Below are 27,734 nucleotides of genomic sequence, written 5' to 3' on the forward strand. Positions count from 1 at the left end.
CCCGGCCCGGCCTGTAACGCTTTTGAGAGGCTTATATCTCAGCAACCGCTGGACCGATTGGCCTGCGGTCTTTGTTGCTGGGTAGCCCCATCCCTTCTACCCCGTAATTGACTACTTTTGATACATCTTAGTGACCGTCGTGGCACGTGCCACGTGAAAAGCCAAGGGTGTTCAAACTGTTTTGCAAAAGCAGTGATTTTGAGAGGCTCATATCTCAGCAGCCGCTTGGGCGATTGTCTTGCGGTAATTTTTGTAGGGTAGCTGCATCCCTTCTACCAAAGGTCGGATACCTTTACTCTATGTGAGTGACCCCCACTGCACGTGCAAAATACAAAAAGAAGAGTTGCCAAATTTGTTCCCATTTCAATAACTCGGTAATTACTGGGGCGATTTCGCTGAAACTTGGCATACAGGTAGGCACCCACCAGGCAATGCATTCCCATGTGTTGCGGTCGGGGTGCTACTGCACGTGCGCACGTGCAGGGGGCGCTTCCAGATCTCGAGAACGGCTGGGCCGATTGCGCTCAAATTTGGTAGGGGAGAGTGGGGTAATTTGGCCGGTGGTGTAAATTGGCCGCCCCCACCTGTACGATGTCTAATAAAAGTGAGTGAAATAACTCTAGTCTCTATTCATTTGTCATAGTTAGAAATAGCTGGAGGACAAATGTCAAAACTTTGCCCCTCGTAGTTTTATTCAAAATTAATAAAACGTTAATTTCATTAGAAAATGGTAACTTTTACTTCTGTTTACAAAGTTGTATAACATGTAGTATTTGGGCTAAAATCGAATTCAGACATTATAGCGCCATTCTTGGGGGTGTTCAGCGGTTCCAAGAGCAATTTCATCCAATTCCGTATAGCCGTGATGACTTTATACACAAACATTTTCAGAATGGCAATATGGGGTAATTTGGCCGGGACTAGCGGGGCAACTTGGCCGGTGCGCTCATGGTCACTATGCTGGGACGGCCGAGTTTTCATGGTTAATTGTACCATAAATGACATGATTCATGACCAACTTTGACTACTTTGATGCCTTACTTCCGATTGGTCAACTGTAAGAGCATGTGACGTCATCAAAGGTTGCCAAACGTTTTTTGCTAATAAATCCTTACATAAAAATGGTACAGCCGCACAAATGGTCTCATTCTGTTCAGCTCGCCAAGGCGCATCGAATGATATGCATGATGACCTTGAAATCACGTGACCTTGAGGTCAAGCGACCTGAGGTAACGTGACCTGAGGTCAACCTTTGACCTTGACTTCTCGAGGTCAACACATATATGTTTCGATGCGGAATGACGAGAGAATTACGATGGTACTCGAAGTTTTGGCCTAGCTTGATTACTTCAAAAGTTATTCGTAAAAAACTGTCTTCGCATCTAGAGCCGCTAATTTGGCTATTTTGACCCCTTTGACCCCATGAGTCAACCTCCAAAATGTGGTAAATGCGTCATAGGACACACGTCATTGCTGAATCTGAAGCTGACTCGCAATATAACAGAAAATCCCGACCGCAAACTAACATCGGCCAAATTGCCCCACACCCCCGGTCAAATAACCCTGCTAGTGGGGCAATTTGGCCGCCTTGCAGACCTTTGTAAAACGTCACAATTTCAATATAAGTAATTACTCTATCATTTCAAGTTCACTGTCCAGTAAAGTAAAATGAATGCAACACCTGCCAGCGTTGAGAAAATGCAGAAATGTGTCATCAATTTTAAGCTAAATCGTTTTCTAAAAAAAGCGGCCAAATTACCCCACTCTCCCCTACACGGTTGGGGACCGGTTAGTAGGGTGCCGTGCGAAAGTCAGTTTGGACCTCGTTTGCACGTGCGCACGTGCAGAATGCCGTTTCCAGATCTCAGGAACGGCTGGGCCGATTGCGTTCAAATTTGGCACACGACTAGAGATGCCACAAATTTGCAATTTCATTACCCGCCCCGCCCCGCAGCTACCCCTTGCCCAACCACAACTACCCGCAAGCTGATTTTGGCTGAGCCGAACCCGCAAAAAAACCGCAATCTTAAAAACATGCTTTTGCAAGAAAAAAATACAGCTGGATCAATGCTAGAGCTATATAAACCTTACTTGCTTCATTGCTGTGCAGAAAAAGACAGCCAAACAAATAGTAAGGACTTGAAATTGCCATGCTAAGTCCTCAGGAAGTGCACACTGGATAGTGGAAAATGAATAATGCATCAATACATTTGAAATTCCTTTCTGAAAAGAGTTCAGTAAAATCTTTCTCTCACCTTACCCTTCAGCATTGGCTGAGGATCAAAATTTCACTCTGGCTCCCTCTCAATGTTAGGCCTCTGGAATGATATTGTTATCAAAATGAATGTTGATATAAAAAGATATGCGATTTCCAGTTAAAAATAAATAGTGACACAGTGAATAATGAGTATCCAGTCGATCTACACATAAAACAAATCATGCAAAATCCCAGCAAAAACCAACTACACTAACATATATGGCCTTGCAACTAACCACCAATGAACCACGCATTTCTGGAAACATGCGTCAGAAGCGTCACCAACAGCTGATTGCAAGGAATGCGATTGCAAGGAAAGCGACTAAATTATTGCGGCCGTAGTTAGTGCGAACTTGTTGCGAAAACACTGTTGTATTATGCATATTCATGTGCCATTCTGATAAAATTATTTTACACAACAGCTGAAGTTTTACAATTCAGAGGTTAATCACCGGTTTAGAAATAAAGAGACAGTAAATGCTAAATTAAATGTAATAATTTTATAGATGGTCTTGGTAATGTTCTCCGGCTGGTCATCTGTCGGCATACAAATGATAAGGACGTAAAAAGACAAAAGAAATAAATGCGACCAGCTACATGGTTTTGTAACATGTATAACTGCTATTTTGAGGTATTCAAAAACCAAGACAGAAAAATTGATTGTAAAATTATTGCGTCATCAATGACAGCTTTCCTTCGCCTCAGAGACCAAAATTGACGCAGTCAAATGCCAATCCTTGTCAGAATGTCGGAAGTGCGCCAGTATTGTATTGCGTTATGTTTGGGCCGGCCAGTCAATATTTTGATCACGGTATATAGAGAACTATTTTGATTTTTTGTAAGGGTAATTGGTGTGTTATTTCTTTAATATAGGGTGGAACAGAACATAGAGTAGGATAGGTAATCAATGAATTTGCATCAAATTTTGTTTAGCTGATAACTCTTTTTTATCCCGACCAGACGCAAATAAAGTAACATGTGGCATTTGCTCTGATTTTCAACATCTCATTTAAGTCTGGGTTCTTCCATAATGTATATCTAGTGCACACTGCACAGTGCACATAGACTTCAGTTCAGCTTCCTATAAGTTTGCTTTCAGGTTCTTTTATGTTTTATGGAATGCTTTCATCAGCATTTATTTATGCTTTGTAGTTTGTTGCTTGTACCCTGGTTTGGTCATTGCCAGACTGTGGATGCTATTGCTGGTTGTTTTCAGTTTTGCATTTGAAATGTGCTTCCTTGATATATTTTTATATTTGGTTCTGTTTTAAAAGTTGTTTTGATGAATATTGTATTCTTAACCTGAGCAAATGCACTTGGCATTGTGTTTTGCATCTAAAAAAAATAAAAAAATAAATTTATAGGTTCTTAAGTCTGACCGCCAAATACCCGCCACACGACAAGTTTTGCTTCTCGAACCCGCCAAAAACCCTGCGGGTTTTGAAAACCCGCAGAAAGCGGGTTCGCGGGTTCAAAAGTGGCATCTCTACTAGCGACCGATTAGAAGGGTGCTTTGCACAAGCCCGTTGGAAGTACCCTCTCGCCCTTCCGCACGTGCAGGGCTCACTATCTCGCTCGCTCGTTCTTCGCCCAAAAGGCGTTTTACTGGTAGTTCTTAGTCTGTAGTTCACGTGACGTCTACTGAGGTCATTCCTCCAGTGAAATGGGGCCCTCAACTGGTGAGGTAGCGTTCATTAATTGATTAATTGTGCAAATCAAACTGATCCAAAATGCATCGGCCGGGAATCGAACCCGGGCCGCCCGCGTGGCAGGCGAGCATTCTACCACTGAACCACCGATGCGGCAGCGGTTTGTCTGTGTGTCTGTTCTGCGGCGCACGGGGCTGTGTGACTGTGTCACGACTCTCCTTCTAACGTCATGACCGGTGTAGCTGCTGCCTGCTGGGCCAGTTTTTAGACATACAGATTACAGACAGCCAAAATCAGCTTCATGCTAAAATCAGTACCTACTAACTGTATGCGATCTCAGTAGTGGGTAAGTATTGGGTAAGTAGATCCTCGACAAATTAGAAGAGTCAGACATTTTGTTTTTCTCACAGACAATGACAATACAAAAACAATGTAATAAGACCAGACGTTTCGACAACAAAGTGCCTTCGTCACTGGAAAACAAGATATGGGCTTTACATCGATAAAAAATATATGTGAAACGTCTGGTCTTGTTACATTGTTTTTGTATCCTCGACAGTCATGGCCGGATCTCTACAATATGGAAGAGCTGGAATTAGATCCAATCGATGATCCCATTAGGTAGGTATATCCCAAATTGAAACTATGTGATCGGATCCCGGAATTCTGGATTCGATCCGGGAAGACCTGGGAACCAGATTTAGGTTATCGGATCCCACACGTCTGACACTAGTTTCAAGCGGGCTAGTCCATGTGTGTTGATATAATGTCTGCTGATTATAGCTGGCCGATCATTTTCCGCTTTAGATGTATTGATTGCATAATGCATACCTTATTCGATGAAATGAGTGAATAGTTGATAAACAGGCTAGGCACAAAATGAAGGCGAGACCAGAACTCTTCGAGGGCCAAGTGCACCTATCTAGGCACCTAGCCCAGACGTTTTCGTTGGCGTTTGTAAAAAAATGGCCTTGTAACTGCACCTCCACCGGTAGTGACGTAAGAAGGCAAGTCGTGGCAACGTCACTGAACCCTTTCCGCCGCAAAACAGACACACCGACACTCACCTGTCGCATCGGTGGTTCAGTGGTAGAATGCTCGCCTGCCACGCGGGCGGCGCGGGTTCGATTCCCGGCCGATGCATTTTGGATTGGACCGATTTTACGAAGACATTTTAAAAAATAAGTAAAACAAAGACAACGAATCAAGTCCATTTTCGGTACGCTTTTGGCATCGTACAGCAAAATAAAAGGCACCATCGTGTTCCTGAGCTCAAACTGCATCTGATAGGTACCTTTTTTGTTAAAAAATTTCAACTTCAAAGGTTTACCTTTTTAACCTGAAGGTGACCTTATCTCGGCTATATTCAGCTCAATATGGCCTAAAATGACACAGACGACACTGAATTCGAAATACATGGTCTAAATGGGCCATAAAACATGTGTCACGTGACCGATGCATAATATAAAATTTCCGTGACCTAGGATGACCTGGCGTTGACATTAAAATCAAAGTACAGGTTCGGTACCCTCATGGTAGGTATCTAAAGCATCTGTTCACGAGTGTGTAAACAAAAAATGAGCTTTATCTGACTTGTGAGCCGGCGGCCGAGCCCAAATTGTGAACAAGCAAAACGTTGATAATTTTTACTTTGACCTGACCTGTGACGTCATCGGTGACTTCAAGTTCAATGCAATTTGCTTTTCGCTCGACAGTTTTTCCGGGGCTATCAGACGCCGTTTGAATTTTGACAACCAGCCTAGTAGTTTCGGAGTTAGGAGGGGGGGGGGGGGCTTTAAATAGCCCCGCAGCGGGGCGCGTTACTTAACAGTAAACATACCCCAGTGGGGCACGGGTTAAGTTGACCTCACCCAAACAAGGAGTAGTATACCATTCGACACGTCTGAGCTAGGCAAAAACGATGGTGCCAAAGTCGGGACTCTGCGACCATTTTTGACGAGATTGTTGACCAAAAACCGAACCCGAACGAACACTTGGCATGGCCTCAGAGTTCGCCGGTTGACCTGAGACTTTAAATTGGATACCAATCCCTGCGTCTTGCAACGGCGCTTGCACTCGTTTTTTTTTCCGCGAGGCTGTAGCTCAATTAGGGGGAAACGGCTGGAGGGGTCAACACCCCCCCCCCCCCGGGCTGGGGCGTTGGTAGAAAACCAATACGTCTGGCGGGGGATATGTGTGATCAACAGTTCAACGATGCATGCAGTATGCTGTCCTGTAATGGGTCAAAATGCATCGGCCGGGAAACGAACCCGGGCCGCCCGCGTGGCAGGCGAGCATGCTACCACTGAACCACCGACGAGATGGATGTGTGTCCGTGTGTCCGTCTTGCCGCGCACAGGGTTGAGTGACGGTGTCACGACTTGCCTCCTAACGTCACGACCGGTTACAAGTCCGGTTTTTACAGACGCGAACGAAGGCGTCTGGGCTAGCTATATACCTGCTCCTTGAAAATTGCTGGATTTAATTTAATCGCCCGCATTTAATGCTTTGAAGAATGTACCTTGTCCATCAACAACTGCAACTCATTTTGCCGAAAAAAGTTATGCACTATGCAGTGAGCACTGAGCAGTGTATTTCTACATGATGTTCATTAGCAAATGACATAAAGTAAGCCCCCGCTGGAGTCGCATAATATATATTTCAACACATAACCAGCACACCGTTAGAACGACAAATCTTGGACATTTGACATCACACACACGGAAGTCAGTTGTGACACCTCGTTTGTCTACAGGAGATGCTCGAAGTTCCCACGCTTCTCCGCGCGGCAAGCTCGGCCATGACCTCCGCTCCGTGTGCCTTCTTGCATGGAATCAGCTTCTTTGGACTCGTCGGTGATGAGGATGTTGCATTCTTTCTGTTGTGTGCTTTCTGTAGCACAAACCACTTCTCGTCACTTCAGATCACCCACTCGAACAATTTTTCCGCTTGATTGAGCCAGAAGGTGCACCCTTCCAGCCTCGACACCATACTGTCACTGGAAAGAACGGCCAATACGATCGGACGGTATGGTTTTCACCTCAGTTTCTTGCGGAGAATTATCCATACATTCCAACAAGACATATTTCGGCCTCCTGAAGCCTTGCAAACGTGGATATTTGATCGATTTTGGAAGAATTGCAAGACTTTCTTCACTTCCTAAAGATCCATTAAGGACCCAGCAACTCTGGCCACCCTACAGTCCGGATTTTTCCTGCCTGAGCTTCAGCTTCTGGCTCCAAGGAGCTGAAGAAGTTGCGTAGCGAACTCAAGAACCTGGATTAACTGCAGCATGCAGGCTGCCGTGAGTCGTCGAAGACTTTGCCCGTAGGATGGTCGGAGACCATCTGAGACGAACGTCGCGGTACATACGGCAACTGGGCGAGCGCTGCTGAGCGGAGAGGGGAGGGCATTTCGAGCACCTCATGTAGGTAGTCAAACGAAGTGTCACAACTGACATTCGTGTGTGTGACGTCAAATGTCCCAGATTTTTCATTCTAATGGTGTGCTATTTATATGTAAAGATACATGTGCCTCCCGTGGAGGCTAACTTTATGTTATTTGCTATTGCTAATGGACACCCTGCAGATATCTGAAGCAAAGGCTAAACGGCCAGCAATTAACACACAATACACATTGGTTCGCCCGCTTGGATCTGATGATAAACATATGCGATTCGATGAAGTTGATCTGGGTCCCGGATCAAATCCCGGATTCTAAGATCCGGTCACAGAGTCGCGATTTGGGATTTACCTATATAATGGGATCATGCATCAAATTCCAGCGCTTCCATTTTGCCGAAAGATCCTACCGTGTCTTTGTCGAGGATCCACTCACTATTGAGATAGCACATCTTGGCATGACTTCCGTCGAGGCATGAATCTGATTTTGGCTGTTCAATGAGCATTGTTCATATAACTATGGAAAAACTGGCCCAGCAGCTCCACTGGTCATGACGTTGGAAGGAAGTTCGTGACACTGCCACTCAGCCCCATGCGCCGCAATAGAGACACGCCTGTGAATTGCGTTGCATCGGTGGTTCAGTGGTAGAATGCTCGCCTGCCACGCGGGCGGCCCGGGTTCGATTCCCGGCCGATGCATTTTGGAATTGGTGCGCTTTGCACTGTTATTGTTTAGGTTATGAATGCTGCTACATTTGAGATTCAATTTGACGAATCGAAAATGCATCTCAAAGCCCATAACATCGATGGACTGAGTGGATCTCGATGAAACCCATGGTCATGAAGATTATCCGCCGTCAAAAACATGGCTAGATCATAATGGATCTTTCGGCAACTTCGCTCTATACTATAGAGATGACCCATCTGCTCATGAGTTTTGTTCAGACAGTCATCATTAGACAGTCATCACTCATCATCATCATTATTCATTCCTTGCTAAAATTTGGAATGAATTGGTGCTGTGGTCAAAGTTCATAATTCACAGACATGCGACACTAATTGGTGCGTAATCGATTCTTATATGTTTGCATAGGTCGCTCGTCGCATCTTATTGGATCCACACCAGTTTTTGATTGTTATTCTTCCTGTAGCGCAAGGTCCAGTCACCAGTGTGATCAAAGTTGCAGCATATATTTTGCATACGAGTTGCAATGAGATCAAAGATCCAACCTTGCAGTTTCCAGGTCCACTATATCATATCTCAAATTTTCTCAAGATTTGTGCACTTGTGACTCGACTGGTGGATGCCAATTAGAGTTGCAAAGTTTTCCCAATGGGCTGCTACCGGCACCGCCCCGCCCCACAAAAATTTTCTGGGATACCGGCATGCTACCACGCCCCAAGCAAAAAAACCGCCAAATTACCGGCATACCAAAAAACCTGCATTCTTGATTCTGGCTTACCCCTACATGAGATGCCACATTTTGGCAATTTCAGTAACCGCCCCACCCAGCAGCCACCCATTGTCCAACCAAAACTACCAGCAGCCTGATGTTGGCTGAGTTCGCCCCACAAATACCACAATTTTGAAACTCAATTCCAGTCTACAACTGTTAAAATATCACCTGTAATCAAAAAGGTATTGCCTACAAAAAGCATTAACACATTCATAAAAAAGCAAGGACAAAAAGAACTTGAATTACTGAGATGTGTTTCTGAAGACTGCACAGTGAGCAGCAATCACATTTACCACAAGCGTTCTTATTTTCCACATTCTCCTAAAATGTTGCAGGTACCAACCAAATAATGAACTATAGATAGTCACAAATCACAATATAAAAAACTACAGATTCGGCCATGTTCCTAACAGTGAGGAAGCGAGATCAACATCAGCTTTTTCCTATCCGCCAAGGCCATCCTATCCGTCATGGATTGCTGGCTCGTGAGTAAGATACGAATTACGAATCATGTAAACATATGTGTCAATAACTCACTTGTCCTGAGAAGTCACCAAATAATATGTATAAAAACGATATAATATCCTCCCCTATCTCAAACGCGGGAACAAACACAAGGTTATCAAGGATTTCGTTATTTTCGAAACAGATGCGCCATAACACAGTTTTTAACCAGCTGATTAAAAAACTGCAAAAAAAGGTTTTAGGACTGCAAACTTCTGCCTCGTGAATGATTTTATTGATAAAAATCATCCAACACGATATTGAATTCCAATGAAATCAAAACTGTGAGTGTTATTCACTACAAGAAAATTGATTTCTCTTGAGTGATTCAATCAAAAGGGCATATGAATAAATATTACGTCATCAGCTTACATCCTTTCTTTAGGGGACAGAGGATCTTAAAAGTCAATCCTTGGTTGCCTTTGCGCCACACTGCGCCACTTTGTATCCATTTTGTCTGCATGTTGTGTTTTCTTGTAATGATAAGACAAAATGCCAGTTTAATTCATTTTCATTTCATTTTGGGACCAAAGTTAGGCTCAGGGCTACCTAACACCTGCCTTTTCAGCTGGATTTTCAGTGTCAAATTCTTTGTAGAGTATCTCAGACCACATCTCAGGACTCAAGGCCAGTTTCCAAACAAGGTGTTTTGTGTTGTTTTGATTCTGCCTTTTGCCTAGGGAATGTTGTCATGAACATTTATTTATTTTAGTTATTGTATTATGCCCATTACCTACCATTAGACTTACTAATTGGTTGTGCTGTTGCAACATGAATGAGTATTCTTTGTCTTCCTTTGATAGACCACAGTAGATTCTTGACAATTATAATTAGAGCCAAACCTGTGAAATGCTGAGGTTCATGTGTTACCCCTGTCCCCTACCCTTAGCAATGGAACTTCAACCACAAAATGTATTTTGCAGTGGCTAAGATTGCTGTTATTACAATTCAATAGCCTCTTAGTGTCCAAAGTTTGAATCATATGCTGATAATTTTTTTGTGTGCAAAATCAAAAATACCGGCATGCTACCGGCAAGACTTGCCAGATACCACGAAAAAACCTGCGGTAGTGAAAAATTACCGGCATGCCGGTAGTGCGGTAGGGAAATTTTGCAACTCTAATGCCAATATGTTGCATGCCGAATGCCGCAACCGGTAAATTGTGCAGTCAGATTGCCGCTCATGTTTTATAGTTCGCGCGTTGCGGTGAACGTGGTAGCTCCGCTGCATTCGCTTGGCTTGTTTCTAAAATCCTAATGAAAATTGTCCAATACAAAATGCATCGGCCGGGAATCGAACCCCTGCCGTCCGCGTGGCAGGCGAGCATTCTACCACTGAACCACCGATGCGATGGGTGTTTGTCCGTGTGTCTGTTTTGCTTTGCACGGGGCGGAGTGACGGTGTCACGACTAGAGGTGGCAAAATGTGGACCCGGGGACCCGGTCTGGACCCGGATGGGTCCAGACCGGGTCCCCAAAATATTTGGCCGGGTCCAACCGGGTCCTATCATTCCCCTGTGCTTATGGTAAATGTTAATATCTTTTATGCTATGGAAAACGTTGATGCAGTTTCCAGTCCATAAGTCTCAATTCCACTTTTGAATTTTAATATTCCTGCAGATTGTGCTACCTACTCTGTAGCATACTGGTCAGTCTTGCTTCAATTTCTTATCTTGTCACCTACAACAAAATAAACAAGTTCTAAGTGCTGGCAATCCAGAAAATATTTCACCAAATGTTTGTACGCATCACTTCCATTCAGTTTGCTGTACCACACCTAACAATATTTTGAGCTGTAGAAATCAAATACCAATGACATATGTAGGTAAGTAGGTATGGTTGAAATCCATTTATAAATGGACACAAATCCAATTGAAGCAAGGCTGACCAGTGGCATTCTTACCTGCCTTTTCAATGACATTGACATACCAAAGTCACTATGCCCACCAGAAATCGGAGTTCATGTTTGATATTCAAAAGCATTTCATAACTCAAACAGCTTTGAAATTATTTCTATCACGGCCAGAAGACAACTCATAAAACCAACATGCCCTTGGATAAATCCAAAAGCTCAAAATGAATCCAAGGCATTCTCCAGAAACAGTGATATTGACCAGATTTTTAGCCGGCTGGCGCCGCATGATGGCGCTAGCAGAGCATATTATACATATAGCGCTTTACTAGCGCCATCATACGGCATCAGCTGGCAAATAACTGAGTCAATACCAATGCCCTTCTCCAAGGCCAATGATTCCGTGTTGATATGAAAATGGCGCGTTTGAGCGTCATATATGCTAAGCCTTACGCACGCTAATCTACTGCATAAAGGCTACAATTTTGGAACACCTTCGGGAAGAGGACAAAGCCTCTACTCTAGCACATACTAAACGCCTAATGACATCTGATACAAAGACCCGAAATACATTAACGAGTAGATGTGCATCAGGAACGGATTTTCCTACTAGTTCAGCATTGTGATACGTTTGTAAATTGTTATATGCAGTTACACTGCTCATGGATCCCAGGTCAAAGACGCCAATACCAAAATCCAGAACCCTTGATATTAATTCTATATCTAGGTACTAACAACAAAATGTAGTTTGCTTTCTACGTTAATGAATTGGCTATGATCGTGCTATGATCATGATCGCAACCTTGCAGTACTTTAAAGTTTAAAGCTATTACGACTTTGCAGTACTTTAACCCCAACAGAATTTTGCAGTGATTTAACGCCTGTTTTGTCCTTGCATTGCTATCGGTGTCGACATTTCTGGCGGACCTCACAAAGTTTTGATGTTTCTATTTTGATTTTGAATATTTTCTGGTTTGGGACGTTGGATAGTTGTAAGGACTAATGTATTTAATTCTAAAGACGAATATCTTTTACCAAGAATATTAGAAAAGGTATGTATCAGTATGTGTATCTTGTTCAATGTTGATGTTAGGTTCTGACTGGTGAAGGCACTGCTCCATGGATCCCAAGTTCACATCATTTCTAGCAGCTGCAGTAAAAGGGGCTTAGGTAAGCATGAAATTCATTGGTCTTCTTACTTCTTATATTCTTAAATAGGACCTGAATCTGGTTCTAAAATACAAACTGTGAAGCGAAGTAAAATGATCATGGCATGAGTTTTTTACTTTGCAACACAAGTATGCCCAATTGGAAAGAAAATAATTTATTCTTGCTATACCTACAACTGTGCACAATATTCGTAATGGATTTCGGGAACGGGTCCATCTGGTTCCAACGCTGACTTAGACCGGGTCTGACCGGTTCCGGAAATGTGCCAGTCAGACCGGGTCCGGGTCCGGTTCCCAAAATTTTTCCAGTTTTGCCACCTCTAGTCACGACTCGCCTTCTTACGTCACTCATGACTGGTGGAGCTACAAGGCCAGTTTTACACATACCTACCGACATACAAAATTGAGCTCTTTCGAAATCGTTTAGCTAAAAGAACTGGACTCAAAGGTGTTTCGATCGAAACTGCATCAGTCATTTTGAAATAAGATCCGAGAAAAAAAAGATTTACTTACCTATCCACATTCCCTTAACAAAATTTGTGGACACCTAAAGCAAAGGCCATGCGCGAACCAGTCGACTCGGACTGACGTCTGACATCGGCTAGCGCCCTTGAATCTGATCAGTGGATCATAGATATGTGCATTGGTTCGATAAAATAGATCCGTGATCCTATCCATTAAAGGGACTATCCCACCTTTAACCCGGCAGGCGGTGGGCCTACCAGCCACCTTCCGCGCGGTGGGGGGGCACTTTTTTGCCCCCCCCCCCCCCCGTATCTCCGAAACTACTGGACGGATCCGGAAAATTCAAACGGCGTTCGATAGCCCTGTCAAATTTGTCGAGGAAAACCAAATTTCATTGACCTCGGGGTCACCGATGACGTCACAGGTCAGGTCAAAGATAAAATGTTTCACCGTTCACGGGGCTTCTAGGGAAAGCGCTATAACACCGAGTAAAACGCATTTTGTCGAAAATCAGCGATAAGGCGTCAGTTGTCTAGTACATATGTTGCTATTAGAGGTCACTGGTCATACCAGGTCAGGTCACAGGTCAGGTCACCAAAGGTCACCAAGGGTCACCACATGAGCCCAACTTTACTAAGGTTATGCGATGCATGTTTTATGGCCAGTTTTTCATTTCCAACTCAATGGTGCTGGTTATAAGACCATCAGGTACGGTTTAGGTCACTTTCTGGTGGAGGTCAGGTCAAGGTCAGGTCAAAAAAGGTCAAATTTCAAAGTTGATGTTTTTGCATAAAATGGGTATCGATTCGATGCAGCTCGTCACGGGGAGTCTAATGGTGGTCTTTGTTTTGCGCTACGAGGTCTAGAATTGCTAAAAATTGAGTTTGAAAATTTGACGTCATCAATTTTGAACAGTTTTTTCGCTATAACTTGGCCAAAAAAAGAGGTATCGATCTCAAATTTGGTATGTAGATAGAAGGCGGTAGGGGCTATCACATATATTCCGGTTTTTTCGAAATTCAAAAAACTTTTTGGATTTTTCGGCTATTATATTCAAAAAATCTATTTTTTGATTTTTGGGGGTCAAAATCCAAAAACTTCGAAAAACCGAAATAGCAGTTTTGTAGCCCTTTTAATTCCACACCTTTTATGTCTGAAACATTTTTCTGTATCTCTAAAGCTGTAGGCCTGACAGCTCTTCCCGCGAAACCTTTTTTTGGGTCGAAAATGGCAAAAATGACGTCACTCTGACGTCATTACCGGCCAACCTATCATAGCCTTTGGAAAAATTTTTGGTCACCATGTGCGCTAGCTGCTCCCGGGAGGGTACTGAAAGTTTGGTGACGATCGGCGCAGCGGTTCTCGAGATATATCGAAAAAACTAAAGGGGGGGGGGGGCAAAAAAATGCCCCCCCCCCACCGCCTGGAAGGTTAACATGGGGTTTGAGTTGAGATAGCCAAGTTTGCGGAGGTTCAGAAACCACTATCTATCTAGGTTGCAACCCCCGCGGCCTCTTGGTGTTGAAGAAATTCGTTCCCTTCATTTGAAAATGGGCCTTGCGCAAGGCCCTATCTTCAACATGGAGCGACCGTTAGTGTGACGTCACCTCGTTTAGTCATTCTGATTTAAATGGGTTTGTTCGTTGAAAAATCGCTTAAAACTTGGTCTGAACTTTGTTGTGGTGCCTACAGAGTAAAAAGAATCAGCTTTATGACAGTAATGTGGCCTGGGGAAGGAGGTAATTTTGGGCTGTGACGTCACATATTTGAAAGTTTGTGTTTGGAATATGGGAAGCCTAAGATGTTAAATGAAAAATAAATGCCAGAACCGTGTTCCTGGTCATCCAATCTATAAAGTCGGGCACAACTTAACTGGTTTTAACAACATTTTAGAAGGTGGGATAGTTCCTTTAACCCTGATTTGGTTCAGCAAACTGAAAGTTTGCCGATAGATTCATGCGTGTAAAAAATCCAACCATGGTTATTGTTGACGATCCGTTCAGATCCTTCGTCATTTTTTAGGGGGGGGGGACGTAAATATGTTTTTGCTTTACAGAGATCAAATGTTATCACAGTTCACCGTTTACTGATGTGTTGCACTAATTGAGATGGAATCGTCTGGGATACCTAATACTTTCATAGCTTGTGTGTGATGGAATCCCCACCGACCATTTGTCCTGGATTTTTTAATTAAATGTATCCATGAAACCGTAGATCCAGAATAAGCATTTCTTTTCAATGGTATGTGAGATTGGAATGGGATGAATGATGATCGCTTGCTTCCTTCCGAAAACGAAACTGTCCAATTAACTCAAAATGCATCGGCCGGGAATCGAACCCGGGCCGCCCGCGTGGCAGGCGAGCACTCTACCACTGAACCACCGATGCCTTGAATGCATGTTTTGCGCCGCACGGGGCTGAGTGACGGTGTCACGACTCGCCTACTAACGTCATGACTGGTGGAGCTGCAGGGCCAGTTTTTACAGATACGGGCAGACGCCAACGGCAGCGTCAGGGCTCTGGTTAGCAGCACTACAGACACTAGAACACTCAAAAGGCTCTGCGCCCATTAGTTTTTTAAGGGAAAGGATCGGGAAGAGGTCAAAGGCACTTTATCCGCTCATTAGCAACTCACTAGGTCCAAAAATTTGCAAGTTTGGGTGGGAAGCGACACCCAAATGAAAATATTTTTCACTCTCACCTCCAATTTCCCAGAGCGATTTTTCACTCCCTGTTTTACCAATCGGGAACATCTGCGTGTACCTTTACCTCTCTCCATATTTTATTTAATCATCCTATAATGCAGCTCCCAGATCACCCTCTAACATTCACAAATAAATTGTTGATCCTTGTTTTCAGCTCTTTTTAGTGCCTTTCTGACTGGCAATTTTCCACTCTCAGCCCTCTTTGTAGTGACGAATATTCCACTCCGACACCCAAGACAAAGTATATCTTTGGGACACTGCGTGACTAGGTCTGTTCGATTCCTTTTGAATTTTTCCCTCTATGAATTTTTATCCGCGCGCATTAATTCAACCGTGAGCCCTAAAAAGGTTATCAGCGGCCAGGCCACGCCACCCTTGGCCCGACCGTTTCCATCTTCGGACCCGGTCAGGTGATTGCCGGTCGACGGAAACGACTCAGCCAAGTTGTGACGCCGTCACGGCCCCGGTGCCGCCCTGGCAAAGGTCAGCGGCAGAAGTCGGAAACGAGTGTTCGCTTCTTCCTCCACATCGCCGCTCAGCCTCGCAGACCGTATAAGCGCGTGGGGTCACAGGGCGGCCAACTTGGCGATCGGGAAAGGTCACCGAGTGTCGAATCTTTGATGGACTTGCATCGAATGGCTCGCATCTTGGCTTGGGCCGTTTACATTACCTTAATTTTGTATTGTATTACGGATCTCATGTCGGCATCGACTTTCACTTTTGTAAGAGATGAACCTTCCTTGCACCATGTCATTGCTTATGGCGATTTGTGACTGGATGCCTATCCGGATGTGCGACGTTATATTAGCAGTTTCGAGCTCCGGGCTGATTTGATATACATTATACAACCATTCCCACTGCAGCGTGTGCCTCTGACGCTCACCTTTCTTTTCACTCTGGCTGCTTCTGGCCGTCTTTATTGACAATAAGTGTGTCACTGCGCACTTCCGAGCTGTATTGATACGGCCTGCTCCGTCCGGGACTGAGCATCTGTGAAGCTATTCGACGCGGGCTCGAGGGCGGACGCCCGGTCTCGAGGCAGCAATAAATCCTATCCGAGATGGCTCGCGAGCTCCGGGATCTCCCGTCCTTGAATGAGCTGAGACATCTGGGTCTCGTACCTGTCGAGCGCTCAAAATCATGCTGAGCAGCGGCGGGACCTGTGATGGCAAATGCTGATCGCTCAAGATTATCCCGAGCCGCGGTAGTGCAGACTGGACCCGGCAGCGAATGTCGAGCGCTCTAGATCTTTCAGCGACGCTCTGTTCTGTGTCCGGACAGCCTTGGTCCGGACACAGCCGAGCCCGGCGCTCAGCCGACAGCCCCCTCGGGTGCAGTCTATCGCTGTGAGCTCAGTGATACGGCCGTCGCTGATGACGTACTGTACAGACGGGCAGACAATTCGATAGTGAGCCCCGCACCGCCTCTGCCGACCCTTATCGTGCGAGTGTGCGTGATGGGGACTGTGCCGGTGCACCGGGAACTCATCGCATGATGGCTCAGGCCAGGTGCCGTGACAGAGATGTGGCTCAATTCGTGCCTGTTGAGTGTTGACACGCACTGCAGTGCAGTTTCATCACTCGACATGCGAATGAAAATGCTTACAAATACAAAGTTCTAGTTCCATAATCAATTCGTCATAAACTCCTTTACCACTGGGTGACAGTGCAGCAAACAGTTATAAATGTTCATGTTGTTGGTGAAGGAATGCGATGCCCCCACGTCTCGGCATAGTGTTGGTCGGTGTGATATTTTTCAATATACTTGTCCTACAGCCAATCATTTAGTTCGCCCGAGTTTACTGGTCCGGTATATTCTGGGTACTGTCATGTGTGAACTCAACGTCAGTTAGTCTGTTCAGCGTTCCACTGGGCAACCCAATTCAGTTCACTTTATTGTCGTCGTTGGCCTGACAGTGACGTCATTTTGCCCTGCCGGCGGGCGCGTCCGGACATACTTGGACTGAAAGGCATCTGATGGAGCCACGAAGTTCTTGAATTGCAATTATGGTAGAAGTTCATATGGACTTTCAGAATAGCCCGTCTGTGCCAAGTACATGCTAAGGCGTAAGTGTTGGGTGGTTGGAAGGCACTCCCCGCATACTATTAAAGGGACTGTCCCACCTTTGCATTAGTTCTGAGTTGAGATAGCCAAGTTGGCGGCCAGGTTCAGAAACCACTATATATCCTGGTCGCAATATCCTCAGTTTCGTGGTGTTAAAGAAATTCGTTCCCTTCATTTGAAAAGTGGGCCTTAGCTAAGGCCCTATCTCTTAACTATTAACGGCCATTTGATGACGTCGTTTGCATTTTGAACGCCTGTCACGCATGTGAAGTTTCACTTGATTTACGAATAAGCTAATCAGAGACACTTGTTATTGTATGAGCCGCGTCATATTTGAGAGCAAATACCTATATTTGCTGCCGAATTTCCCCCACATTGACATGAAGTAAAACCTTCATTACGTCACAGATCCGATCTAAATGACGTCACGATGAAATATAAAAGTCACAATATCTCAAAAAGTATACAATGAAAACGCGTAAAAACTTGCAGAATTCGTCACAATATCATGAGTAACATTTCCGAATCCTAAATGGTACTTTTTTGAATGTGGGATAGTCCCTTTAAATACCCGACATTCAACATCGCTTGACGACATTAAACGATAGCCACAGTTAAAGATAGCCGGCATTGCCTGTCACGGCATTGACAACAGGGATTGCGGAATCACTGTTGTCATTTATTCTGGGGTGTGTGTGTGTGTGTGGGGGGGGGGGGGGAGATATAGGAATATTCACAAACTTTGTCTTGGCTATAGGACTTGACCTAATAACATATACACCATTCGTTAGTTGTGGCAGCATTTTAGGTGAACTCTATATGCAATGTGTTCACGTGAAATGTTAGAAAGTTTGAAAATGTGATTTTTTTTCTGCCGATATTTGTGAGTTTCCCGTTGTGTCTGACAAAAGTTTTGTCTGGCTTATTTTGATAATGACCTGTGGTCGAAATCATCAATAATTATTTCATTATGTCATCATTTCACATTTGGTATTTCATTGTAAGGAGGCCATTTAAAAGTGTTTTTTCTCATAGAACTTATATCTATGCCTTACATATGATACAGCAAGTGCTACAACAAGATAGCCACAGTTGTTCTACTGTTAAGCCTAAAGGCGACGGTGTCGTGCAATGAATTGTCAAGTAAACGTCCTTGGGTGCGAACTTTGGTCCAATGCGCCTTGCCGTCACCGAATGTACATATTTAAAGCTCGCGCGAAGTTACTGGTCCCCATGTGTTGAAATAAGGTGTAAATATGATAGAATGATTGTCACACTTAATTTTTAGTTTTGTTTTGTGTTGTTCTCCAGTATTTTCAGCACACTCAACCGTACTTATTCACCTGCCGCACGTTTGCATAATTTTTCAAATTAATTTCTGTAAAATAAATCACAAAACTTTTTTCTCTTCATGATTGGTGCGTCACTGAAAGGATAACATCATCGTGGTATGCTTGCATATGTAACTAGCCTCCGGCATACCGTAGATTGCAAAATGTCCTATCCGTGTCTACTAACAAGCTCCCTAATCTCCCTCCCACCTGTGTCTGCCTACAGCCTCCGTAACCTCTCACATCACCCGTGTTCGACGACAAGCTCAATATGCCCCACGCCGCCGGTGTCCGAAGACAGGTTCCACAACGCCACAAACCACCGGTGTCTACCGACAATCTCTATAACCACCCACGCCACTCGTGTCCCACAGGTTCTATAATGTTCCACGTGCGCCGGCGCTCGGCCGACTACCAGCCGCGCAAGAGAAAGAAGAAACCGTCGACGCCAGCTAGTCTGTCAGAGGTGGACCACAGCTACCGCGGCCACGACGAGGCCAGCCTGCCGTTCCTGGTGGAGCTGAACGCGGACGGAACAGACATCCGGTACACGGCACCAAGGTTCGTACGGTGGGGCCGGGATGGGGGATGGGAGCGAGTCGTTTGGTGATGTGGGGACTAGTAAGGGACGGTGCACTGGAATGGTGGAGTTTTGCCAACCGAATTTAGTGATCTGTCTGATAATAACATTTATAGGTATAAAAGTAGGACTTCATGGATTATATTATGAAATTACATCAAATGAGGCATCACTTTTGGCCTTTTCTGCTTTCATTCTCTTTGAGTAAATTTTGTTATTTATGATTTGTTTGATGTGAGACGAGGAAGGGTTTCCTTTCCAGACCTTCGCCTCACTCACGTTACCATTGCATATTATGCTGTAGCTCCTTTCTGACGCCGCACTGCCCTCTCAGGCGGTTCAGCCTCCACCTGAACGTCACAGAGGTCGGCTCGGAGCGCTCCAGCCAGGCCGGCGGCCAGTGCCTCCAGCTGGCGGGCCACAACGTGCACCCGCGCCACTGCGTCATCGCCCACACGGAGGGTATAGTGACGGTGACTCCGTGTGGACGGGAGGCCGAGACGTACGTCAACGGACAGCGGGTATACGAGACTACCATACTACAGGTACGGGGAGAGAGAGAGAGAGAGAGAGAGAGAGAGAGAGAGAGAGAGAGAGAGAGAGAGAGAGAGAGAGAGAGAGGGGGGGGGGGGAGCACGGCAGAACGTCATTACGTCATGTGAAGAGGAACGCATTGCGTTCTCGACAAAATTGTAATATTCGAATATTGTCACGAAGAGGATATGTTGCGTTAAAAATGCATAAAAGGTGATTGACTTGAAAAGCTGGTAATTAAGGCGCTTACTGCTTACATAGTATGCATACTGCATAATGCAATATGCTGTTGTAGGCTGTTAGCATGCCAGCACTGATGAGCTGCTGCTCCAGTCTCGAGCGTCGACGAGTCTCCGTGCCGTTCAGTGTGGCACCAGCTGTAGGCTGGTGCGGTTCTGAGGCATAAATGCGGCGTAGAGCGATAATGAAGGCAGGCATTGCGTCAGAGGGATGACGACCAATTATTGACATGAACATTTATAGACACAGTCGTGACAGTCTCCCCGTAACTAATCCGGAGTTCGGCTTTTAATGATGTGTAGCGGTGATCTTGATGTATTTTTGTCTTCATATTTGCCGTCTTGTTGCTATTTTGTTTATATACTCCTGGGAAATAATGAATGTCTCGTTCGTCTTTGCCTAGCAGTCCAAGAATATTGCTCTTTATTGGAGAGAAACTCGTTCTGGTGCGTATAACAGAAATATATTTTAGTTTATCCCTAGAGATGAGCGAAGAAGTGTTCACGGTATGGCATAAATCAGCGTATGAGGCTCCTTGTTACACAAAGCTTCATACTTGAATTATATACTTGGAGCTAACTTCGTTCGCCAAGCCGTCGAGCCGTGTGGACTAGCCAAGCTCCAAATGGATGCCGAAGTTATTTTAGTAATGTGATCTGTTGGATGACAGGACATTGATTTGGTATCCGCTATCTACTCAGTGACAAGCGGCACTGGCTTCTGTCCGATTATGTGTGCGTCCGGCCTCTCCACTGTTTTTTTCGGAGTATATTCGCTCTCAACGCTCATTTACTGCTGAAAAGTGCGTTTTTATTGCCCAACCGATAGGAAGTGCGTCTTTATTGCTATTGGCATTGTCACTGATGTTCCGGGACACCCCAGAGTATGTATGCCGATATTGATTTGGACATTCTATGGTATCACCACCATGCCTTTGCAAATATCCGTACCCTGCGGCATTGCTGCAGTGCTTTGTCTCCTTAGGTCGATAAGTGCAGGCTGTCCGGATAAATGTCGTGATTGCTTCTCATGAGTCCTATTCGGTTCTTAGAGCTGATCGGCTGTCGTTGGCTGCTTCCTGTTTCTGTGATGTTTTTCTCAGACCACTTTGTGTCTTATTGGTTCGACAGCCCACGCACCGTTCGGTGTAGGCTCTAAGAGTGGCTGCGCCGCCGGGATCACTTTCTGAACGTCGCCGATGGGTAGCTCTAAGTTGCTTATTGATGACCATAAATTGTTCTTTACTTACAATGTATGTACAGTAACTGGATGTTGTACGCTCCTCCTGTAGCGTCCAACATTCGTTGCATTTTGGATCGAAATTCACAAGACATTGACCAGCATGACTTATCATCACGTAGCCAGTTTCCCATCCCAAAACTTCGATTGGCTTGGCTGCAGCCATTGCGTTCCGCCCCTGCCTCGCGCCAGTTCAGGCGACTGTCCCTTCTGACTCACATTGCGTCGTGACCTCTGGCGTCTTCATCGGCCGACTAACGGGCTCCGCCTTCCGAATCACGACCCAACTTGGGCCGCTCCGAGGCCAGCAGTGGCGCCCGCGCTCCCCTCCGACGGGGTCGCCGGCCAAACCTGTCCAAACTCGGGTGATCGGTGAGACTTAGGCCGGACAAGATGCCGCCTGATGGTCTCTGAGTCTGCAGTTTGAAAAGAGTTCAATTTCAGACGGCGGGATTTTGGTTCCTAATGGTCAGAGGCACTGGCGCGTTGGGAATGACTGATTGGTATGTGGTATCGAATCTGGTTTCTCTGCTATGCCGCACATGTGTTAATTATGGGCCGGAGATATGTATACCATATCCACTGATGCCCATGGGAGAACTGGTATCCCAGCCCTGGACTTTCACGCCCTGCAAGATGCTTGAGCTCCCGACCCTTCCTATCTGTCCTGTTCGACTCCCGTATACGAGTGCCGTAGTTCCGTAGTTCTCGTAGTTCCTCGACTCACGTATGTCACGTTTACGTGACAACCACGAAAATCGATACTGCCTAAAATGTAAGTGCTAATTTTCTTCATGACTTTAAAATCACGAAGGATGGAAGTGGTGATCTCACCATGGTTTTCTTTCTCAATGTATGGTTTTCTTACATGCTCGCTCAGCGTCTTTCGCTTGGGTTAATTACCTATTATGAATATGGAATATTCAACACAACTCAGATCCAATGACAAATGACAAAATACCAAATCAAACAACCTAGATTGTGCGCAATATTCACAAAATTACTCCACCCGAGCACTGTTCACGGTTCAGTAGCCCGGTGTCCGTCATGCTCATGCTCATGGCCCAGTCGCAGTGTGCAGCGGCTCACTGTCTGTGCCGGCCGGAACACACCCCTCCTCGGCACTGGCCAGTCGCCTAATGCTGCCGAACCCAATTGTCGTCCTACGGGTGGTCTCGGAGGATCCCCCGGGGCACTTTTGTGGAAAGGTTGGTAGCGATCCTCATCCAGAGGGACCGGGGATACTGTTCTGTCGCTGTGGTGTGTGGGCGTGTACGGCGAAGCGGAGAGTGGTCGTGGCTCTGGTGAGAGTCCTGTCCAGCGGGTGGCTAACATAGGCACCAGACATGTGCATGGATCCCAGAAAATGGATCTGGGATCTGATCCAAAGTATCCTGATCTCGGATCCCACGGGATCATAGATCCAGCTCTCTAATTTATCGAGAGATCCATAGGGATCACAGATCCGAGTCTCATTTTTTGCTTGAGATCCAGGGAAATCATATGTAGATCCTCACTTATGTGTTGTCAACACAGAAATCCCCCAAACCATTTGTTGCAACTCATAAACGTTCTGTTTTAGTGATTTTATGTGATTGCACGTCATAATCCATAGTTTTGTAGCACTTTTTGACATAGAAACCCTTTTAAAAATGGTTTCAAATGTTGTGCATGGTGGAATCCACTCAGATCATAGATCCATGCTCTTGGTTTATCGTCAGATCGTATGAGATCATAGATGCAAGATAATTTTTTTCACGCCGGATCCATGGGATCATAGACCCTAACCTGCAGTTTGCTTCGAGATCCACTGGGATTATAGATCCATCGCTCGGATCCATGCACATGTCTGATATCCATGCACATGGCTGGCTGGAAGGAACAAGTGGAATGAGACGGAAAGAAACCAATGGTATAGAACAAAAAGAGCAAGCATATGAAGAGCGGATGAAAGATAGGCTGATATGGTGGCCAGAGGTGTCGTGTGAGGCTGACAGCCGACAGGCGATACGATTCAACGACTCTGTATGTCAGATGCCCACCTGCCGCGCTCAGCTGTTTAACAGAATCCCATGAGCTACGATCGGCGCCAGTACGGGTGTGCCGTGTTCAATAATACAGCTCTGTTGATGTAATGGTAATCGCTGTGCGCGACTGTACGCTCATGTAAATGAGTCTTTGAGAGGTTCAATGCATTAGTTACGATCGCGCTGGGGAGCGTTGCCGGTCTGTTGTGGGCTAAAGCTCTCCAAATATAGTCCACCAATCGATGGACTGTTACCTGTTGCACGATAAGCCCGGTCCGTAGGGTGAGGAGCGTCACGGTACGGCCGCTTCACCAGCTGTCAGCTGTCATTTGTCAGCTGCTGTCAGTGACGTAACTGTCATCTGTAGTCCATTACTGACATACGGTAGCGTTTCTCTTGACGTCACATGCAGTGGTTCCGTCTGTCTGCGTTCCGTCTGCCCTTCCTCTGCCACTCCCGCTCCCGCCGCCGCGGCCCTCTTTCCCGGTACGATGAGCGATGAGGAATCGCGTCCGCAATCTAGGCGGGGACGGCTCCCCAGACGAGAGACACTCGACGCATCGATTGGCGCGCCCGAGCGGTCGGGACGGTCGGGCGGGTCGGGCTGGTTGTATCCAGCTGTATCCAGCGCCGTTGCTGACAGAGACAGCAAGTGCTCTCATAATGGTGAAGGGACAGGAAGGTGGGTAAAGTCAGACATGGCAATGCGAGGTTACAGCGTATTGGCGTCGGTGGAATGGAGATTTGGAAAACTCTGGGACGAGTCTGTCGGCGTGAAAAGTCACCGAGCAGTTGGATCGGTCCCGTGAGTCCCCGCTGCTGTGGGAGCGAGACTGGTGGCGTCATCGCTGTCTGTTGTGCGAGGTGAATTGATGAGGCATGTTTAGGCATGTACCGCGACCTCGTACTCCAATTGGTTACTGATATGCGATGTGATATACCTGCGTCTCGTGATGGTGTTTTGATAATTGATGATATCAAAGAACTCCAACGTTTTTCATCAGGGCTGTGATGGTTCAGAGCGTGCTGTGTGATGTCCCTCCACCAAGCTGTTCCCCGATATATCGCCTGATGCGCAGACTGGTTACGCTTCTGTCTGAGCTGATGTCTGACCGCCACTCTCTGTTTCCAGCACGGCTCCGTGGTCCAGTTCGGTCGCGTGTACAAGTTCCGCTTCCTCGACCCCAACCAAGAGGAGCGACTTCGCGGAGGTCGACGCGACAGTCTTCGCGGACACGAGTCCTACATGGAGAGGTGAGCTGGCCACTTGACACCGAGGCTAAGACGAACGTAATACTGACGCTTAGGTGGTCCGAGCTCCTCAATATCGGCTCGGAAAGCTGATCCGGATCTAGCGAGACTTTTCAGGCACTTGTGCAGGGCTCTCTGCCTTGCTGCCGGTCTCCGAGCAGCCAGAATCGCATACAGTGCGCTGAGGCGGCTGAATTTCTGTAGACGGGGCACGCTCAGCAGAATTTCCGTCTGCCCTGTCGCTGTTGCCGGCCAGTATTGATCAGGCACAAAACACAGCGGGATGAGGAGGCCGGACCAGGTCACGAGCTGCCCAAGCCGGGGGACCCCGTCATCGACTGGACGCGTGTGGTGGCCGATGTCTTCTCCCGGCGGCCGGGATGAGGTTTGGATTGTTACTGCTGCCCGGGGCCCAGTGTGGGCGGCTGAATGGCGTCCTGGTGGCGGTATAGACAGCTGTGGCCTGTGTTCTTGGAGCGAGTCTGTTGTCAGTTGGGATAATGACGACTGGGTGACGACTGCTCACTGGAATTGCTGTTACTGAGTTGGACAGCTGATGTTCTTCTTCTGGAAATTAGCCCGGTTTGAAAATGTGCTCGGCAGCTTTTTAAGACAAATAATGCTTGTTTTTTATATTTTCATTATTAACACTATTTTCTAAGTAGCGCACTTTTTCTGAGAAGGTGCCGTATTCAACATTTCACAATGCGTCTGTCTTTTCACTTCTATCCTCCACTTTAGTGGATTAGCATAACAATGAATATCACCTCAGGCGAATAGCGCACGCTCGCTGCGGAGGCGTCTTTCCAGCATGGTCGTTTCGTAATGAGCGCTGCGTGCCAGCCGCACGTCCAGCAAAGGACCATTAGTTATGTGCTAACAGGCGGCCGCACACTGGGCCATTCGGCGGGCGAGATTCCGCAAAGCGGAATTCCGTAGGCGACATTACGCCTCCGCGGACGCCGAACCAACCGCCGAAACGAAAAATGTGGCTGTGAAGGGTCGGCAGCCAGCTGTTCACGGACAGAGTGCGCATGCGCGCGGACAGCCGCGGAATCGCGGAAAAAGCTGAACCGGTTCAGCTTTTTCCGCGACTTCACCGCGGAAAGCCGATATTGTGGAACTTGATACTCACTAACTATTGATGGTGTGGCCGAGAAATAGACTTAATTTGATAAGAAAGCCGTAATGTTATTTCTTTCCTCGCAATAAATGGCTCTATGCATTAAACTGGCTATTCAAAAAGTAGGTTGCTATGTGCCTCTCCACAATTGTCTTTAGGTTTCTTGCATTTGTCGACAAACACGGTTGTTTACATTAATCACGAGCTTTATTTTTTGGCAACTTCCTCCAGAAATTATGTCAAATTAATAGACATTCAAAACTTTATTGTACAGAAATATAGCATAATCGCATTAAATAAGCAAATATTGTATTTGCTTAAATGTATTTAGTTTGCATTCGTTTATATTTATCATAAAATATTTCACATAAAGTTCCTGAAAATACTAAGTAGCAAATCGCACCGCCGAATAGTCCCGTAAACTGCTGAAAACAAGCGGAAAGCCGCTGTAGGAATGTCGCCCGCGACATTCCGCTTTTGCGGAATCTCGCCCGCCGAATGGCCCAGTGTGCGGCCGCCTTAACAGCCTAATACCGAACCGGTTAGCCAAGTGCAATACGTCGTATACTGAAATACGCGTGCGTTAGTCCGGATGTTCTGTCCATCACCAAGAACATCATCATATGTATCAGCTCGCGACCTTGATGCAGTATTGATTCCCGATGGACCAGCACCGGCAGTCGCTAAGCACAATTCAGAAGATGGAGAATGGTTTGGGAGAGGAGGGGGATGAACGGCATACTGGTGTTCTGCCTGATCACAAGACGGTCGAGACGCTGACATGGGACGTTTATCGCCAACTGATGCGGCGTGCAGTTGCGTTGGCCTTGGAGTGATGGATTTTCGACAGCACTATCCAGTCTCAGTCCTGGATGTGGGAGGACGGTGACTGAGAGGGCTAGACAGTATACGCAGGAGCAGCGCCGCCTCTGGGCTTGTCTCTGACGTCGCTGATAAATGATTAAACGTCGGACCCCGAATGAGATTGTTGCGTGCTCACTGCTCAGACAACCATCTGTCTGAACATCTGAGAGCTCCCACTGCACGCCAAGATAAAAGGACAATGTAATTTTCCGTTGTCATTACAAAACCATGATGACGTACTTTGATCCTGCATCTTATTTTCCGGGTCGGCTCATTTGCTTAATTCGCTTACAAGTAGGGATACAGATACATTGTTGAATGTGTGTCCACACACAAATTTCCGGAGTTGTTCGTGTTTAATATCACATACAATCTGAACATAGCTTTTCCAGCTGAGATGTGATTCTTGGATATTTTTCTGACGCATCTTAAATGTTTTCTTCAAATGAACGCCCTTGTAAGACTGGCTTTGATGACACACGCTAAGGTTCTATTTAGTTTCCTCAGGGCAGTCTCGCTCCGTCCAATATCGTGGCAAGTTCAAAGAATGCTGTTAATATGCTACCGTCCCGTCGTTCTTCGTGCTGTGTGGGCGTGGGATACGGTATTATTGGATCAGGATAAGCGGAGGGAGCCCTCTACGTCAGAGCTTGTCGACCTATTGCCTGGTCTTGGCCTGGTCGAATATGTATGACGGCTCTCGGGATTCTATTTTCTCACAGCAAATGCCATTTTCGCAAACATCAACATTGCGGGAGTGTCTGTAATCTGTATCTTCAGCACTACATAGATGCGCCTAATTACAGAATTTATACGTGCATTGCATCCTATCACCGCACATAATGGTCCGTCGCTATCTCTGTCTAGGGTCCACCCATCACAATTCCAAGCCACTGTGCTCTCCTAGCTGATACCCACGCGGTATCTACTTGACTGGTTCCCTACCAACCCTACACAGCGTATGCGGAAACCACAGCTCCCCTGCAACCGTGTTTCCGTCTCCTCCGACACTGATCGTTTCGA

The 27,734-nt window shown here is 46.1% G+C and overlaps 1 protein-coding gene and 2 non-coding genes across 5 annotated transcripts in view; 2 read left to right on the top strand and 1 right to left on the bottom strand.

Annotated features, from left to right (window-relative positions):
* Positions 1-27,734, top strand: part of LOC122383537 (afadin-like) — a 95,975-nt gene that overhangs the window by 32,879 nt on the left and 35,362 nt on the right. For all 3 annotated transcript variants that reach the window (XM_043370050.1, XM_043370048.1, XM_043370049.1), the window contains exons 9-11: positions 19,228-19,414; positions 19,768-19,978; positions 24,606-24,727. In XM_043370050.1, the coding sequence (XP_043225985.1) occupies positions 19,228-19,414; positions 19,768-19,978; positions 24,606-24,727 (520 nt within the window). The remainder of the gene's footprint in view (positions 1-19,227; positions 19,415-19,767; positions 19,979-24,605; positions 24,728-27,734) is intronic.
* Positions 3,989-4,059, bottom strand: Trnag-gcc. Its single transcript has one exon. It is a non-coding gene; the product is annotated as a tRNA-Gly (tRNA).
* Trnag-gcc lies at positions 7,936-8,006 on the top strand. The gene has a single exon. It is a non-coding gene; the product is annotated as a tRNA-Gly (tRNA).

Source organism: Amphibalanus amphitrite, unplaced genomic scaffold (assembly GCF_019059575.1).
Source record: "Amphibalanus amphitrite isolate SeventyFive unplaced genomic scaffold, NRLGWU_Aamphi_draft 000166F_arrow, whole genome shotgun sequence".
NCBI lineage: Eukaryota > Metazoa > Arthropoda > Thecostraca > Balanomorpha > Balanidae > Amphibalanus > Amphibalanus amphitrite.